The 16417-nt window shown below is 45.5% G+C and overlaps 1 protein-coding gene across 2 annotated transcripts in view; it reads left to right on the plus strand.

Moving 5' to 3' along the window:
- TMEM65 (transmembrane protein 65) overlaps nt 1-16417 on the plus strand; it is a 240622-nt gene that overhangs the window by 111132 nt on the left and 113073 nt on the right. For both annotated transcript variants that reach the window (XM_085604985.1, XM_085604984.1), the window contains one exon: nt 9758-9825. In XM_085604985.1, coding sequence (XP_085461111.1) covers nt 9758-9825 — 68 coding nt within the window. The remainder of the gene's footprint in view (nt 1-9757; nt 9826-16417) is intronic.

Consider the following 16417-nt stretch of genomic DNA (forward strand, 5'->3'; position numbering starts at 1 on the left):
AGTGACGGTCTTTCTGTGCTCGAGGGGGATCCATTTGAAGGTCTTACGTAGGAGGCGGAGTGTGTGGAAGCAGGAGGATGCGTCGGAGTTGATGTGGCGGTCCATTTTGAGGTGGGAGTCCAGGATGATTCCAAGGTTGCGTGCGTGGTCCTTTGGGGTGGGTGGGCTTCCGAGGGCGGGGGGGGGGGGCACCAGGTGTCAGGGTGTGGTCCCAGGATGAGTACTTCTGTTTTGTCAGTGTTGAGTTGTAGGCCGCTGCTTTTCATCCATTTGGCGACGGCTTCCATGCCTTTTTGAAAGTTGTGTTTTGCTACGTTGGGTTCGTTGGATAGGGAGAGGATGAGTTGGGTGTCATCTGCGTATGAGACAAGGTTGAGTCCGTGGATTCTCACGATGGGGGCGAGCGGAGCCATGTAGACGTTGAAGAGCGTGGGGCTGAGGGAGGACACCTGGGGGACTCCGCAGGTGGTTGGTGTAGGGTCCGAGAGGAAAGGAGGGAGTCTGACCCACTGCGTTCTGCCCGAGAGGAAAGAGTGGATCCAGTCGAGGGCCTTATCCCGGATCCCTACGTCTTGGAGTCTGTGTGTTGGAGTGCAGTGGGAGACTGTGTTGAAGGCTGCTGGGAGGTTGAGGGGGAAGAGGGCTACTGTTTTTTTTCAGTCCAGGAGGGAGCGGATGTCGTCAGTTGCGTCGAGGAGGGCGGTTTCTGTGCTGTGTTTTTTTTTCTTAAGCCGGATTGGGAGGAGTCGAGGACGTTGTGCTCTTCAATGAAGGTGGTGAGTTGGCTGTTGATGGCTTTCTCGATGACTTTCGCTGGGAACGGGATCAGAGAGATGGATCTGTAGTTTTTCAGGTCGGTGGGGTCCTCCAAGGGCTTATTCAGGAGGGGGTTGATTTTGGCATGTTTCCTGTTGTTTGGGAAGGAGGCATTCACCACGGAACGATTGATGGTGTGGCGAAGCATGGGTGCGATGGTGTTGGCGGCTCTGTTGAAGATGTGGTGAGGGCAGGTGTCCGTGGGGGCCCCGGAGTGGATTGACTTCATAGTCTTCAGTTTGTCTTCGATGGTGAGGGCCGTCCAGCTGTCAATCGTTGGCTTCTGGGTGTCGGGGGTGGCTGGTGACGGTTCAGTGTGTTGGTTGTCTTCATCGAAGTTGTCGTAGATGTTCTTGATTTTGTGGGAGCGCATCCTATGTCTCCCCCCAGGAGATGAGTCTCCTGGAGCAGTCAGATGTGTGCGTCAGAGTGTTCCAGGTATGACAGTATGGCCCGGCGTTTGATAGGGTTATTCAGCCCCTTTGAAGTTACAAGTCGAAATCTTAAGATGGTGGCACATCAAGGTGACCTAAGAAGGTAGCTATGGGGTGGCATTGCAAGGTTGAGGGTGTGGAGTGGTCTAGCCTAGTGTGTCGGCCGAGCACTTGGTCTTGATGCAGTGATGATGATAATGTTGTAGAGTTGTCAAGAGGAGGACCCAGCCCAAAGTAACTACCCCAACAAATAAACAAAAATAGAAAGAGAACACAAAATAGATCCTGATAGTCCTGGGAATACATTCCAATTAGGTGGCGGTGGGAGCAGTGCAGTCCGCTCGGCTCCTCCCGGGCCCAGCTATATACCTAGTGATGTAAGCGTAAAGGTGAGTACATGAACCCCGATTTTAGTGCCCTCCAGCTCTGCTCCCCGTTTGCTCATGCTGGGCCTTTGGAGCCTACCTCCGGTGACATCAGGACAGCCAGTCTCTCTTTCGCGATCGTTTCGAGGTCGGGCCGTGATTTCAGGGGGTTTGCGCCAGATACTCTCCACCCTCCTAGTTTCCTACTCCTTCCCAACCGCTCGGGCGATGACTGGTCTTCCGCTGCTTCTTCCGAGATATTCAATAATTGGCGAGCGTCCTTGACTGAGCAGACCTGTTGAGTCGGAAGATCAGCCGAAATTGGTGCCCCCATGAGTATGGGATTTTGCTTTCACAGAGTTGCATGGTGTTAGCGCGGTACTCTTTCTGTTTTTGAAGAGTCGATGCTGCCAGGTCCTGGAATAAAGAGGTTTATGTCCTTGAAATAGTAGGGTATCACTGTCTCTGGCCTTTTGTAATATTCTCTCCTTCAGACGGAAATCATGCACCCAGGTTAAAATATCTGGGAGAGGCTGGAGAGGCGGTAACAAGACAACGCCCGTATTCATCGCGAGTGCGGTATAACGACAAGCAACACAAGTGCTTTTTTCAAGAGGGGGAATTGTGATGAACACAACCCCTTGTGGTATGGTTGAGGCTGGTATGAATGCCCTTAGCCCACATCTGCCAATCCGCAACATAAAACTCATTGTCCAGTGAGGCGGGTAAAAGAACCTTGCGCCCTGAGGAATTTGCCACAACATAAGCAATGGCAATGAAACATGTTGACCTGCTTAGAAATGGTTAGCAACATGAAGTGCTCTTAATTTGAGTAAGCTCACGACTGTGAATAAAGAGGGCAATTTAACAGTGAGTCTTATCTCAATTTTAATTATATGGAACACATGTCTTTTGTGAATCACAGGGTTCTTTGTTTTGGGACAGTTAACTCTTTTTTTCTGTTCTTTGTTCTTTGCACTGGACACTACTTTGTTTTTTCAGTAAGTGGGCAACCGATGATGATATCCATGGGCTTACTGGTGAGAACCTGACGGTAGCCTCCCTGGTGTTGCGTATGTGAGGTGCCCTCTTACTTTTTCACTTATTTCGAAGTGCTCTTTACTCTTATGCTGTGGAGTAGGATATACGTTTGCAGATTGACTGACTTCAGTTCCTTTTTTCTTTAAGATATTTGAATTGGGGTTTCTGGGACAGGATTAAACTGGACTTATTGCCAGTGATTGGCTGGAGGTAGATATCCCCACGTCAGCTGTCTGTCCTATGACTAAGAGATCATTTACCCCTTGTAATGGCCAGGCCTTCTTGTATTGATGATTGATTAGTGGAGAGCGCCCTGGTTTGTTTTTCCCCTCTATAGCTCCTTATTGTAGGGAGGCTGGAGAGGCCCTGCTGGGACCGACCCGATGTGTGCGGTCCAGTTTGATCACTGTGTCCTCAGAAGCTACAAGGATCACTCTGAAAAGGCCCTCCACAAATTCTTCAATGTTCTGGCCTTCTGCCCCCCCGAGGGACATTGCAAATGCGGATGTTGTTCCGCCTAGAGTGGTTCTCTAGATCCTCCGCATGAGCCTGGAGGTCTAGGTGCTGCTCCTACAGGCGGATTACTTCCTGCTGTAGAGATTCGATCTCCTTATCCCTTCTAGCGGTCTGGTTCTCCAAAGCGTCCACTCTGTCCCCAAGAGAGTCTGTCTCTTCGCACTTTCCTGATTTCCTGCGCTATTTCCGTCTTCATTTGCCTAAAGTCTTCCCTCAGCGAGGCAAATAGGGTCTCCATAAAAGCGCAGTTGAGCGGGGCTTCAGTGGTGTCTGTGTGTGTGTCTGTGTCTGTGTGTGTGTGTGCGTGTGTGTCCGTGTCCTTAAGTAGCATCTCTTTGACCGTTCTGTCCTTCTTCCCCCCCCTTTTGCAGTCGCCATACTCAGTTGCTTGGTTCTCCATACACCCCCTTCCTCCAAAGATTGCACCTGTGATGGTCCTTCTGGCCGCTGCGTGTGGGGAGGACCTGAACTCCTGGTGACGTGGAAGTGATTACTTGCTTGTGGGCTTTGCCCAGGGGAAAGCGTTATCCCGCAGGACCAGGTCTCGCCTCCGTGTTAGGTACCAGGTGTCCTTTCTTGAGAACTACACATCTCCATTTCGTGCAACCCCGTCGTTCGCTCCCACCAAGGAGGCAGTAAATACATAGCCAGAGTACTTCTAGGAGGTCGACTCCCTTCCCGTCTACAGCTAGGAAAGTCCACTTACTGCATGTCTTGGCAGGGGGTGGAGTGAAACTCCTTCCTGGTTGTAAAGAGCCCCCTATGTTGCTGTTGCTTTCAGGGCTGGAGCGCCGAGAAGGGGGAAACTGCCATGCCCAGGTTCGCCCAGGCAAATGCTTATTACGGAGGCAGTCCACGACCGGCTGCAGAGCCCTGCGGGGGTAGGAGGGAGAACTGCCTAGTTGCGGCCGATCCGTCTCTTCCTTATAATTGAGCTGGAGCCCTGCAGACTGGTTCGCTAGTGACAGCCACTTCGTTGCCCGTCCGACTCCTGCGGACCGATTATAGCCTGGGTGCACTGATGCAGCTGTAGTGGCTTGAGGGCTTGTGTGCGTTCCTGGATCCAGCCGGGTCCCAGACCGCTGCTCTAATGGTAGCGCCTCCCAGCCCCTAAGCAAGATCTCGACTGCGGCCTACTGGCTCCTCACGGCACTCTGTCGATGCCCTTGCTCACCTCTCCCGGCCCTGCTGGACCGATCAGCAGCCATCAGAGGCCAAGGGGACAGGAAATCAGCGGCGCTCCACGCCTGAGCCGCCTACCGGGGCCTCCGATGTCCCCCATCTGCTTTCCTTGCTGCTCGTCTTCTTCCTGTTGGTGGGTCTCATCCTGGGCCTGGTACTGCCGGGTCCGCTCCCCTCTCTTCCCCCGGTACTCGGAGGTGGTTGGCAAGGTCCTGCACCAGCCTTCCCCTCGCGGGGCCATTTCACTGTCGCCCTGGACTCCACTCCCTGCACTATCCCCGCGGACTTTCTCTTCCGGTGGCTGTTGCTGCGTATCCCGGCCCTGCCCGGGTTCGCTCAGTGCCGCTCCCAGCGCTGGCTAGCCCTCGTGAAACTCGTCGACTACCAGTTCCAGGGTTTATACTCGGCCCGACACTAGTCCCTGTGGGTCCTGGGGAGCCTCTCGGGGTATTTTTGTTTTTTTTGTATTGGCAGAGTTTTATATAGCGCAAACTTGATCAGAATCCAATATGGTATTAGAGCGCTTTACATAGCACAAGTTACGTTACATGAGGACACACATTCATTTTTTGTTAGGCACAGGGAGATTAAGTGATTTGCTTAGAATCACAGGATGTTTAGCCTCATTTTCGAGACTCCAAACCAGTTCCCCAGGTCCGAGGTCGAGCGCCCTTGCCGTTAGGCCAACTCCTCTCCCCAACTTCACATTTAGATTTCGAAAGTGGGGCTACTCCCAGGCAGATCTCTGAAGTTTCAACATCTCAAGTCTGCTTCAGTGAGCTATCAAAAAGGAAGCTTGAGGGTTATCAGACCAGTTTCTTACAAATGGAGGTAGTGGGCAATCCCTTTGGCAACTATTACCCATCATTTATGGAGCACCAACACTGAAAGCCAAGTACCTCAAATTTAGACTTCAGATTTCAGGGAGTTATGTACGCAGGAAGGACAGAGAAGCTTACTCTTTGATAAATGTTTTAGGTTATAAACTCATATACAGGAAACACAACAACACTCAATTAGTTGATTGCCCAGTGCCATAAATGTATTAAATGGTGTAAGAATTTCATCCACATAAAAAACAAATAGTTGAGTAATGTCGAATAGTTCCCAATTCAAGCGGTTTCCACCCTGTACAGAGACAATATGCTTGCCAATATAATGCTGCTTAAACCTACATATTTTATGGGGTCCAGATTCTGTGAGAGTATTTTACTAATCTTACAATTTTACTGAACATTCATCACGATAGCATGTATTGTGTATGATGCAGTGGTTGAGATGTGCCATGTCTGGGCGTTGCAATAAACTGCCCGTCACAGGATTTCACTGGAGCAGATGTGTCCAGGGCATGTGTGGTTGATACTGGAAGGGGCTAAGCCTCGTATGACACTTGAGACACAATCCCAAAAGTTGTAGTGACAACCTGCCAAATCTGCAACACAGCGAGGATTAAAGGACAGTCCGGGATGGAGGGTACTTCGGTGGTCAGAGTAGGTGGAATTGGCCAGAATTCGAAAAAAGCAGAGAGCCTCACTGCACCACACCAGTGATATCTAGGACGAAACAGGCATAAGAGCACTTGCGGTAGCGCAACGAAAAACAGTGGTTTATCTTGAAGTGCTTCATTGTCTGAAGCACTATATGTGGTTTTCTCCTGAAGGGTAACTGGTGATCGAGAACCAGCCTGTATTTTGGAGTGAGGCTCCTTGAGTAGGCTGCACAGCAGCACTACAATCTACAACAGACCCCTCACCACAGGAAGCAGGTTCTCACAGCAGGGCTAAATGTAGATCGCCTTTGTAGTTCTTGAAAGAAAGTGGCTAGGACAGGTTTTCAGCGCATACAGAAATCTACCACCCTTTCCTAAGATCACCGGACCAGCTGTTTTTTTAAATGCAGTTCTTCTGGGAATTTCTTCCGGAAAGACCTTCTTGGCTGTTTCCTCTTCCATTATGTCAGGTAAGAGTTTGGTGCTTATCTTCTGCCTAAATCTTCACTTAAATCAAGATTGGGATGAAGGTTTTTTTCTCCTTTGAGAGCTTTTACCTCCCAAAAGCGACCCTTTGAAGATGACACCTGATAAATATCATGTGTAGTTTTACTGCAGTGTGGCACCATGGATACATGGAGGAGTCCTATTTTCTACGGAAATCAAGAAGACAACCTGACAATCTCAGATCCTCACCCACATTTACTCGCGGTGTAGGAAGAGGCAATACAGACCAGATAGCTGCCGCTCTCCTTGTGCGAGGCAGTAGTTGTCACCATCCTGAAACCTGGCAAATCGCTGCGACCCCTATAACTCCTACAGGCCCCTTTTGCTGAACTGATAGCCCTACAGGCCCTTTTTGCTGAACTGATAGCCACTTATCAAATACCGCTATTGCCGGACATTGTCAGGCCCGACCAGTCCGGCTTCATCCCACTGGTCATAACTTATGCACAAAGTTCACACTTTTACACTCCATATCCCCTCAACTCAGCATGGCCGAGGGTCCTCTTTCACGCCACAAAAGCGTTCAACTTATTGAGTGACTGTTAGACCTGGCACCTTGGTGTGGGTCTCCCTTCCAGTTTTTGTTGTTGCATCAAATATGTTTTTGCTGGGTATTTGTAGTATATTAAGGGCGCTGCGCTGCTGCTCAAAGCTAAAGCCGGGGCCTGTGTTCAGGGCCAGAGCGACAGGCAGGCACGGCTTGCACATCTTGGCCACGCCCCCCATTCCTACTTTTTAGGCCTCGCCTGAGCCAGCGCGGTCTCAAGCGAGACATTTAGTAAGCGGGTTTTGAAAGTGCTACCCAGAGGCTTTTGCCGGCCACCAGCTTGCTGTCACGCGCACAAGCGCGCGCGACGTGCACAGCTGCCATCTGGCATTCGTCAGCTTTTTTTCCTTTCACTTTCGCACCGCGCGGCCGTGTCACTTTCACGGCAGCCCGGCCATTGCTTTCCTCGCGGCACCCTTTCCTTGCTCTCCCAACTGCAGGAGCGCGGGCATAGATTAGGCTACGTAACAGTAATGAATTTAAATGCAGCACTTCACTACCGGTCTGCATACATAGTCATAAGGACAAATTCTTGTGTAATTCCCATCAAAATACATTGTTTTGAACCATGTAAACACACCCTACGATGTGAGTTTAAGATGTGCCACCACTTCTGTCTATTATCACGAATCGCTCATAATTCCTTCCGTTGAGCGTAATGAATAATTAATTGCTTGTATTCTTTGCATGGGTACCGGCTTACAGCTCATCGCAAAATTGTTGTGTGTATGTGGTACATAAACGCAGGAACAGGCAGTTGAAGTACACACTTTATTAATCTTGAAGCCGCCTGGTAACATGTCCCCTTTACAGCTTATCTGACCTTCCTCTGTCCGACTTGATGTTCCACATTCCATATGGAAAATCAAGTCATTCCAGGAATGACATCTACAGAAAACATAACTGAGCCGATGGAAGTCGGGGCCAGAGGAATTTTGATGGATAATGAGGTTCGATGTGCAGCTCGTTAAATAGCGCCTGCCATTTGGCAGAACAAGCCAAACCCACCCCCACGTTTCACTCTTCTTATAGTTTAGTTCTTTCTCTTCGTGTGCCCCTCATTCTCTCTCGGTATACCCTTCAATCATTCAGGTTTTTTTCCTTAACACTTAAAACAAATGTAGCTGCTTCCTGGTCAGTGATTGCCCTAAATTAAGATATACATTTGATTAATTTGCACGTTTATTAATGAATGTTTATCAAGCAGAACTCATGTAAAATAACTGTCTTCTTTTTTAAAGCTCGATTACCTGCAGCTACGATGAAAGGTGTTTAGTCAGAGGGGACAGCCAAAAGCAGTATTAATATTCTTATGCTTTCAATTTAGTGCACAAAAAAAAGAGGTGGTACAAACACTCCTTGTGTGATTTTCACACACAGGGTTCACATAAGGTCTGCAGCAGCAGGTATGTCGTGTATTTGTGCTGAGGTACTCTGACTTTATAATCTCCTGTGTTTGCAGGTTGAAGCTCTTGGAAACTTTAAAGCTCATGGGAAACTTATGCAAAGAACCGGCTCACTTTTTGGTCTTAATTAAAGAGAGCGTGCACGCATTGTGGCAGAAATATCTAGTAGCACCTTGCACTACACTACCCCAATAAATGCCTCTGTTCTCTTCTGCTTCGATTTTTTTTTGTTCTCTGTAATGTTGTGTTAAGTTGTTCTCCATCTAGGAGTTTCTACCAGAGCCTATAACTTCCCATTCTCAGAGTTGATTTCCCCTTGAACGTGTTCTTTGTCAAAGTTGCTTGAATGAAGACAGGTGTATCAATGTCAGTGTTCTTTCTGGCTTGAATCTTGCCATAATGCTGGGATGGTGAATAACACAGACATTTCAACTTTCTGGTACTTGTGGATGTGGTTTATATATAAACAAGCATTACTTGAGCAAGCACAGCGAAACCCTGATTTAGAGAAAGGTGGGCGACCTGGCAGTTCTCCAGGTAAGTCGAGCTTTGGTCTCTGCTCCCCGGTGAACTACTTACTGCCTGCCCGCCATATTCAAAGATCCCTGATCCCTGCTAAGCAGAAGGGGCTCTTGCTGCTTTCAGTTGATCACTTCACATCTGGGCATTCATAGGCAAGGATAAACTAAACGGGTATTTAATTTCAAATTTTAAGCCATACGAGTGCACTTCCTAGTAAGAAGATATAGCATTTTAATTACCTCAAAATAGCATATATGCTAATAACCTCAGCACAGGAACTTAAAGAAATATTTCTGAAACCTGACTAATCACAATGGAAACAATCATTGGCATAGCCAATAGGTCTCGCTTTTGGGACCTTATAAGTATTTAGTTATGCAGCACAATATCCTTGGTGCAACAACATCAACTGTTGCATGGCTAAACACTTGTACGGTCCCAAAAGCGAGGCCTACTGGCTATGCCAATGCTTGTTCACTTTAATTTCTAAGTCTGCAATGTCATTCTTTGTGTCAGAGCATGTTTTACCCGCTCATCAGATGAAGAGAGATGGAATGCCCATGATAATTTCTAAAATGAAATTAGAGCTGTATTTGAACGCTTGCAGAGAGATTTATTTTATTACGTGGAGGCCAATACTATATTCTGAATATAGTGCAAACATGACAGCCTAATTTGGATCTGTTTTGCCATCCTCTTGTTCGTAGTTGTTCATTTGTTATGATTTACTTCAAAGTAGTTTTCTGTAAGGCATAACAAAAGAAACGTTTTTTCCAATTTAACAACAAGCTACATGAACCTATGTCACTGATTTGAGAAGCTAGGATGTCTGTTAACATAGGTTAAATTAAGATATTTCACATTGGTAAACCAAATTCATTTTATGTGTTTTTGTATTCATATTCTAATTGGGTAATATTCCTCTTTTCCAGTTGGATTCCACAACGCATTACCTTTCGTAGGATTTGGCTTTCTTGATAATGCCATAATGATTGTTGCTGTAAGTATGAATCCTTCCTTGATTTTCTAAAAGAATAACTTAATTGATGCAATTTGACAAACTGTTTTGCTATGCTGAAAGTCTAGTGAGGAATTTCTCTTGATTTATGTTTCAGATTTGAGTATCCCGCTTATTGTATATTTTAGGTGCTTAATAACCACCTTTAGACATGTTATTACCGCAAATCGTTTTTTTCAAAGTGTACCACAATATTCCTCGATGCATTGATTTCAGTCATGTTGTCAGTTATACAAAGAAAATTGGAATTATTAGCCCATGTTCTCTAGCATTTCATCTTTTATAGATTACCCTTTCTGTACACTTATTTTGTATTCACACTGAGGATCCCACATCATGTAAAAACATAAATGTATGTAAGTTTATTACTGGATTGAAAGTTATGTCTGAATAAATGCTCTCAGATGCTAATGGATTCAAAGAGTCCGTGAAAGCATGAGCTTTAACATGACCTTGGTGTATCTCAGCAAGTGTTTTATTAGCTGTGGATATAGAGGTTTGAATAACCTGGTGACATAAGTTCTCCAAAAACTGCAGTAAAAAGATGAACAAAAGGGGAGCCCCCTTGGGTGATTGCATTGTGCCACTTCGTGGTGGGACAACAAGCAGCCTGTAGATGCATCATGCAGCTTCTAACTGAGATCAGGTGTATAGTCTTTGTCTTTACTTTGCAGACCTGGCATTTTAAATACAGATTTTGTTTTGTTGTGTTCAGGAAGTGTGTGCTTTTGTAATGCATTAGCCTTTTATACGGACAAAGTGGTAGCCACGAATTGCCCTGGAGTATTCATTTGTTTTAATTTATCATGATTACGTATTAGAAGGGGTGGCTGAGAGCAACATAGTGTGCGCTTGGGGTGCAGAGACGCCCCCCCCACCCCCATTGAAGACTGGGAATCCAACATGGATTGGTGCCAGCGGATGGAGCAAGTAGTTTACCAAAGTAGGGACTGCCCTAAGGAATGGGAAAATGTGTGGGGCAACTAGCACACTTATCGAGGCTACTAAACAGATGGAGATGGGCATGGAAAAAGGGAGAGGAAGCTTGACATTTCTGGATTTTGCTTCGGGGTACTGACATCTCTAATATGTGAAGACTTCGCTCATAATAACTGCCACTTTCATGTTCATGCTATTGTCTGCTCTGTTTCACAAGTACACTGAACGATTGACTTGACCAAAAGATTTCCTGTTTGCTGACCAATCGTTCAATATAAAGTGTTTTTAAAAAGTGTTTAAAAAAACATTACGTATTAGATTCATGGTTGATTGTGTTCACACAGTACGGACTATTCTCTGCTTTGCTGTACCCCTAGATACTGCTTCATTACAGGATTCTCTTTTTCAGACAGACAGTTGGGGGGGGGGGGGGCATTTCACGGTCACTAACTAGCATGAAACGTCCCCCAACAAAAGACTTATTGGTCTTGCCAGTGTTTGCTTCACCACTGTATCAAGGTTTTCCTATTCCTTTTTGATATTATATTTTTTTTTATAACATTTCTGAGTTCAGAGGTCACTGGTTTTCAGAGATCACTTGGAGCTGAACTATTGGCTCCGGAAGACCTTTTGCCCCCTCCCCCCCCTCCCCCGCCCCCTCCATTCTGTGCTTGAGATGCTGTTTTAGTGGTACTCTTCCCTAGTCTATCACACAGTGGCGAAGACTGGGCGAAGTTACTTGTGCAGGATGGAAGATAACAAATGGAAAAGTAGAGAAGTAAATGTGTCTTCTAAAAGGCCGATTGGAGTGCAAGTGCAAAAGCTAATAGGCGAGAAATAGAAATGAAACCTGAGCAGTGTACCTCTTTTCTTTGGGGGGGGGGGGAGAAGGATTAACCTTAAAGGACAGAAAATACAGAACAAAGCTCAAAGCTGGTCAGTTTATGGAACTGACAGTTGTCTGCAGTGCCCGTGGGAGTCGGGGCACTTTACATAAAATTAGTCAAGTGAAGTATACTGTTTGCGCATACTGCAACAACTAAGAGTTCACTAGTCCAATTGAGGAAAGCTTACAGCATAGAATCAATACTAAAGGAGAATAACAAATACAGGGCTGTGTTCTATTAGGGAAGGAGAGCTAGGCATGGGGGAGGCCAGTTTTCCTGCAGGCCAGATGCTTGGGAGCTGACCGGTGCTCTCAAGGGGTTCCAATATATGAACTCTCTCCCAGTTGGGAAAAACTGAGGTTTTCGTAGGAAGAAGTGTGGTTCATATAAATAGGAGTTTATCTCTCTGATCTCTGGTGGCATGGAGTTCCAAACTTTGGCAGTATTGGCAGAAACAACTGTATGATGCGTGTCTTTTCAAAGATGTTACTGTCAGGTGGTGATTCTTCACCATATCAGTCTGTTGTTTTTGGAGGCTGTGACTTATGAATCTGTGTATATGAAAAAGAAATGATTCCCCTTGAAAAAAGAAGTTATAAAATAAATTACAAGCATTGCACTAAGTTTAAAAGATGAATGAAGCCATTGTTACTGCTAACAAGGTAAATTAAACACTTACTAATAGGACATACATATTTAATATTGCTTCTCATAAGCTGCGCAGCCTGAAGCTTTACATTGGACTTTTCGGAAATGCAAGATCGTGCATTTGGTGACAACATCACCGCTCTTGAGAATGCGTTAATGTGATGTGAAATCCCCTTTTAGAGGGGGCATTTCTGAGAGCATGGCAATCCTGATATGTTATAGGTCGCTAATGAGATCTTGAAATTATTAAAATGTGAAAACTGGTTTTGAGATATGTGAGAGTCTAGAGGAAGTGGACCTAATTCTAGAGTCATTTTGAAACAACGGGGGTCGCGTCATCTGCACTTCAGTGATGCTTTTCAGGCCGGACTGTGCCAGCAGCACCTACAGGGGTTTTACTGAGTACACATCTCCACCTGAAATCTGTCTCATATGAGACGATGATAGTAATTTCCCGAGAAGTGCAGAGCAGTCTAATTTGAAATCGAAGATAAATCTCAGATTTCATACTGATTTACAAGGGGTGTGACAATAATTCAGGGATAAATTGAACCAAGAATGTCCATTACCATTCATTTTTAGCACGGCACCCACAAAAGTTAAGGTACCCAAATGATAAGATCTAATTAGATATGCAAATGGAGCCACATAAATGTTGAACAATGTTTGACTAAAGGGTGACCCCCTGCAGGACTCCACACTCCCATTTGGAATGTATAGAAGTAGGAGGCATCAAGACCACCAGGCTGGAATTCTGAAGAAAAGGTTTTAAACCACCCAAATGCCAGATATTACAACCTTCTCTTATTAAACTGAGAGATTAGTATGTCATGAGACTCTGTCAGAAGCTGCAGGCATCTCCAATAGAATGAGAGCAGCCATTCAGTCCATATCCTGGATCGGCTGAGGTTTGTTTGTCATGGTCAGAAGAATCACTGGAGCCACTGCTGTACTGTGGTAATCACAAAATTCTCACCGATTTTTTTTTTTCCCGTTGATGTTGTCAATCAGCTATAAGAGCTGATTATTAACCAGTTTTTATACATGTTCTTTTACCAGGTTAATTTCTTGCACTCTTCCATCTTTTAATTCGCAATCGTGGGGTTCTGTTCTCAGCACCACACATTAATTAGCACTACATGCAATCCAAGACGAGCATGGTGAGATGAGTGCTGTTTTACTCTTCAGTATGTTTCAATTTGGTTTAACACCTTTGAAAGGGTGGTCTCTTGTATTCCTGTGTTATGCTATGGCTTTGGTCTTTTAGGACATTTTTTAAACTCCTGTGCGTGCTTTGTCCTAAGATGCCCTCACATTGTTGATGTATGAAGACAGTTTATTCTCTCTCTAGGTGAACGGATAAAAGATTTTAAAACAATTAAGCCTGTCACACCTGACCGGTGCCAGCACTATGTCCTAATTTATCCATCTTATTTCAGTACTTTAAGGCAAAGCCAGGTAATGCTCAGTTGTCGATTCCCTAACTATCATGAGAAAATTTGCTAAATCTATTTCACCTGATTATCCAGTCTCCACTTCTGTTAGCAGAACGCTGAAACAAGAGCAGATATTTTGCCCACAACCTTCTCCTTCCATAGAAAAAACAGATTTTTTTTGTAAAAGGCTTTGGCAGGGATTGAGAGGGATTACAACACTTCATTTTAAGGGTGGTACTATGTATTGTGCGTTCAGCACGCAAACATGGAGTAAGATTGATGATCTTAGTGAGTCACTTGACCTGGACTAATGTTGTCTTAAGGAATCCTGGTTACCTGCATATGCAGGTCTCATCATACATAAATTGGTGCCAACATATTATTAAGTAAGCTGAAAATGGATTATTTAACCAGTTATGAGATGGTGGCCTGCCAGTGAGGACAGCGTAAACAAGAAATCATTTTGAATGCTAGTTTCACATTGCATGAGGTGCAATGTTTAAAAAAAAAAAAAAATATATATTTTTTATTTAGTAAATCAACATAGGATACAAAAATTACAACCAAACCAGTTGCAGTGCAAAGCAGTCATCAGTACTTACAAACAATCACAGTGTACCGTACAAAAACATATCATTGCACAGGGTCTACAGTGCAAAGAACATGTATCATTTTTCCATATTATTGGATCATTAAATGTCCTCATTGTCAACCACCAAAGAGGGTGGGACACTGACGGGAGTACATATCAGACCTCTACTCTCATTCAAGGGGCCCCAGATTTTTGTCCATTTATGCGGGCAACCTCTACTCTCATAGACAACCCTCTCCGCTTGCATACACCAATCCATGTCTGACTCCCAGTTAGTTTATCTGGGCTGGACTCCTCCTTTCCATGTTCCAGCTATATTGCGCTTTGCCACCATGCAACCACAACTCCTCGGTATGTGACAGATCTGTGGCATCCCAAATATTAAGAAGACACAGCCGGGGGGGGGGGGGGGGGGGAGACATCTATAGGTGTTTTCCTTATCCAGGACATAGAGGATATAACTTTTCCCCAATACTTCTGGAGGATCAGGCCATTCCACTATTGATGTATGTAGGTAACCATATGACCACACCCTCAGGGACAGGCCGGGGAGTCCAGTACCCCCATTTTGACCAGTACCAAGCTAGTGTAGTAGGCACGATGTAGCAATTTAAGTTGGATACGTTTGAATCTAGAGCGGATCACCACCTCGCGGGGGGGAGCCAAGGCTTCCCGCTAGTCATCGCCGTCCAAATCCCCTACGTCATCAACCCATTAACACATATTTTTTCCTGGGCATCCGGCGTATGATTGAGTATTTTACGGTAGGTCAATGAGATGGCTTTCTCCCTGAAGATAATCATCCAATAGCCTATCCTCTAGAAGCGAGGAGATCAGCAAGTCCGAATCTTTCGGAATAGCTTTGTATAATGCATTACGGGCCTGAAGGTAGCGAAAGGCTCCCCCCTCCTGCAATTTGCAGGTCGCTACATGGAATCACTCTACCCTTCGTCCACATGTCTCCAAGCTTCGAGAGACCGATCAGGTCTCATTTATCGAACCCTAGTTGTTTTGACTGCATACCCAGACGGCCTGCATCCAGCAATGGAGTAACTTGCGTAATTTTATCTTTCTATCCGAGAGCGGTTAATGCCTTGTGCCATAAAGCGACCGTAGTGGACGTTGGTGTGAATCTGGGCGCAGACTTTGCCCCACCATAAAGTGCCCTTAAATAAGTGCCGGGAAGCATGTTATGCCTATCCATTTGTAAGCGGGGTCTACTATGTGTCGATCAACCCAGTGGTTCAGGACTACTAACTGCGAGGCCCAGTAGTAGTATCTGATAGCGGGCTGGGCGATGCCCCGTGATACCAGCTTTTTGTAAGCTTAGTGAGGGCGATACGTGGAGTACCATGATTCCAAAGCAGGGCACGTACTTCAAAGTTGATTGATAGAAAATAATGAGGTTGAACCAAATGTGGCATATTTTTTATGGCATATAAAAAACGTGACCGTGCCATCATCTTGTACAGGGCAGCTCTGCCTAAAAGTTTAAGGTGTAGCGTTTTCCAGTGGTGTACATCAGCTCGGAGGCGGCGCAAGGGGGGCATCAAGTTACGATCATGGAAGACGGAGGAATCTAGCCTAATATATATTCCCAAGTATTGAAAGCAGTCTAACTATTTTAGCTTCGCAACCTGCTGGTAAACTCGGGGGATCTCCACTCAAAACATAAATTAGTGATTTATCCCAATTAATAGTGTAACCGGAATGAGGTGCAATTTTAGTGTTTCCTATTTCTCTCTTACCTGGACAGTCCGTAAAATCATCTCCTTTTCTATTAAACACTGTAAGCAGCGTCAGAATCCCAAGATCTCTGGCCACTGCCAGTTTAGACTGTGGAAAGACCTTTCGGGTATTATGGTTTCAGGCAGTTGGTCAGCACTGAAACAGTCTACCAAACTGAAGTCAAAGCAGTGGAGATGTAGCGTATGCCCTTGGGGGTTTCAAAGCCAAATGTGAGCAAATACTTAAAGGGTTCTTGCCCCCACAGGTTTAGAAATCGCAGCTAGTTGGCAACATCCAAAGAATCAATCCCTAGTCCTCTGTCAAATTTCAAACTTTAAAATTGA

The sequence above is a fragment of the Triturus cristatus genome, chromosome 5_1 (assembly GCF_964204655.1).
Source record: "Triturus cristatus chromosome 5_1, aTriCri1.1, whole genome shotgun sequence".
Taxonomy (NCBI): Eukaryota; Metazoa; Chordata; class Amphibia; order Caudata; family Salamandridae; genus Triturus; species Triturus cristatus.